The following is a 1,762-nucleotide window of genomic DNA, read 5'->3' as shown; positions in this document are numbered from 1 at the left end:
CAAAGGATGCTATAAGTCTGTGAGCCTCATCCAAAATGTGCCTCAATGAGAATGTAGAGCAATGAGATGTTCTATTAAGCCAGTTGCAAACAAGTTTGGAATCCCCAAACAGTTGGAGATGAGTGCAATGTTTTTCAAGAGCAAAGTGGAGGAGATGTTTGGTAGTGGCTAGCTCAGCATAGTTGTTTGTGCCTCTTCCCAGATTCATTTGGATTTTGAAACAGTGGGATTCCCTCAGGTAGAGGATGCCCCCCCCCCCCACAGCCCTCCTCTTGGGCTGATCCATCAAAGTAGGCCCAAGGTATTGATTTATCAATATGTTCCGGTTGTATGTCCCTAGGGGGAGGTTATGAGACTTCCTGAGGCAGAGAATCAAAGTCAGCTATGATTCTGGTTCTAATAGAGAGCCAGTGGGGATCCCTGTGGTTGAAGATGGCCCGGTTCCTTGCCGTCCAAAAGGCCCAGCACATCAGAAGGGGCAGGTTCCTGTCTTTTCCCCTGTGTCCACCGATCCAACTAAGCCAGGCCTCACGTAAAGTCCTCCCTCGCCATCCCTGAAGGGAGGGGTAATGTGCCAGGATAATGTTCCATTGTTCGGTGATGATAGAACAGTCCAGGAAAAGGTGCTCAGTACTTTCCTCATTGCTTCTACACAGGTGACACCAAAAGGGTCCATGGAAAGATCGCTTCATCAAATTTAGACCGGTCGGGATTTTGTTGAAAAGGATGGACCACATGAGCAATCGCGATCTGGGGGCTGCTTTTAGCTTCCATAGGACTTTCCACCAAGGCTCTATATGCTCAGGTTTTGTAGCTTCCATGAGCTTCAGATACCCATCCTTAGGCGAATATCTTCCATTTTTTGCATGTGCCCACACAATTTCATCCTCTCCTTCTGATATCCGAATATGTGCTTGAGTTAGGGCCTCAGTAAATCCATCCCAGGCTTGATGCCATTGGGCCGGAAGGTGGAGGTCCAGGGCCGACTTCCAGGCCTGCTGAAAGAGAGTTGTGTTGGTAGGGTCAGCAATGTGACAGAGGTGTGTGTAGCCTTGTTCCGCTAGAAGACCAGTCACCTCTGCTGGGAGCCTGTGAGCATTCCTGCATCCAATCCAGGGGTCGACACCAATTCGAACTGCATTCCCCTCATGGATCCTCCATGTTAAACCTTCACGAATGAGGGGGAGGGAGTTTAGCATCGCCTTCCAGATGATGGAAATATTGCTGCTGTTCCGATGGTCTAGCCGGATCCAATCCATAATATCTGAGGGGAGATATACTTAGCGTGGGCAACCTTTGTCCAGAGACTTTGAGTTGAGATTAACTGCCAACCCAATTTTGCTGCCAATTCTTTGGCAAAGATGTCCAATTTTTTTATGCCCCAACCCCCCCATCTCTTGGGTCTAGCAATAGAATCCCATTTTACCCAGGCAAAGAGACTTCCCTGTTGGTTGCCTTTCCATAGAAATCTGTTGCATATGCTTTGTAACCTAGCAAGAATCCCCCTAGGGATCCATGCCAGAGTCATCCAGTACACCGGGGTCGCTTCCAGAACAACTTTAATGAGGATTAGCTTGCCAGCTTGAGAAAGATATCTATTGAACCAAATGTTCAAACGCTTTTCCACCTTAGAGATGAGCCAAGTCCAATCCGCAATTTTGTAGCCCAAGGGCTTCAACCGGAAGCCTAGGTATTTCAACCCATCCTCCAGAGAGTGTAAAGTAAAAGGGAACCAACGAAGAGAAAATTGTACTTCAAGCTG

The 1,762-nt window shown here is 47.9% G+C and overlaps 1 protein-coding gene across 1 annotated transcript; it reads right to left on the bottom strand.

Moving 5' to 3' along the window:
- Window positions 1-347: 347 nt before the first annotated feature.
- Window positions 348-1,199, bottom strand: LOC149158088 (uncharacterized). Its single transcript, XM_089433876.1, has one exon. It carries the CDS (start codon window positions 1,197-1,199, stop codon window positions 348-350), a length of 852 nt encoding a protein of 283 aa, XP_089290002.1.
- Between the last annotated feature and the right edge of the window lie 563 nt (window positions 1,200-1,762).

This window comes from Pinus tabuliformis, chromosome 5_2 (genome assembly GCF_031772625.1).
Source record: "Pinus tabuliformis cultivar Carrire ecotype Pingquan chromosome 5_2, CPIR1, whole genome shotgun sequence".
NCBI classification, from domain to species: domain Eukaryota; kingdom Viridiplantae; phylum Streptophyta; class Pinopsida; order Pinales; family Pinaceae; genus Pinus; species Pinus tabuliformis.
The sequence above is the reverse complement of the archived record's forward strand: the minus strand, read 5'-3'. Positions and strand labels throughout refer to the sequence as shown.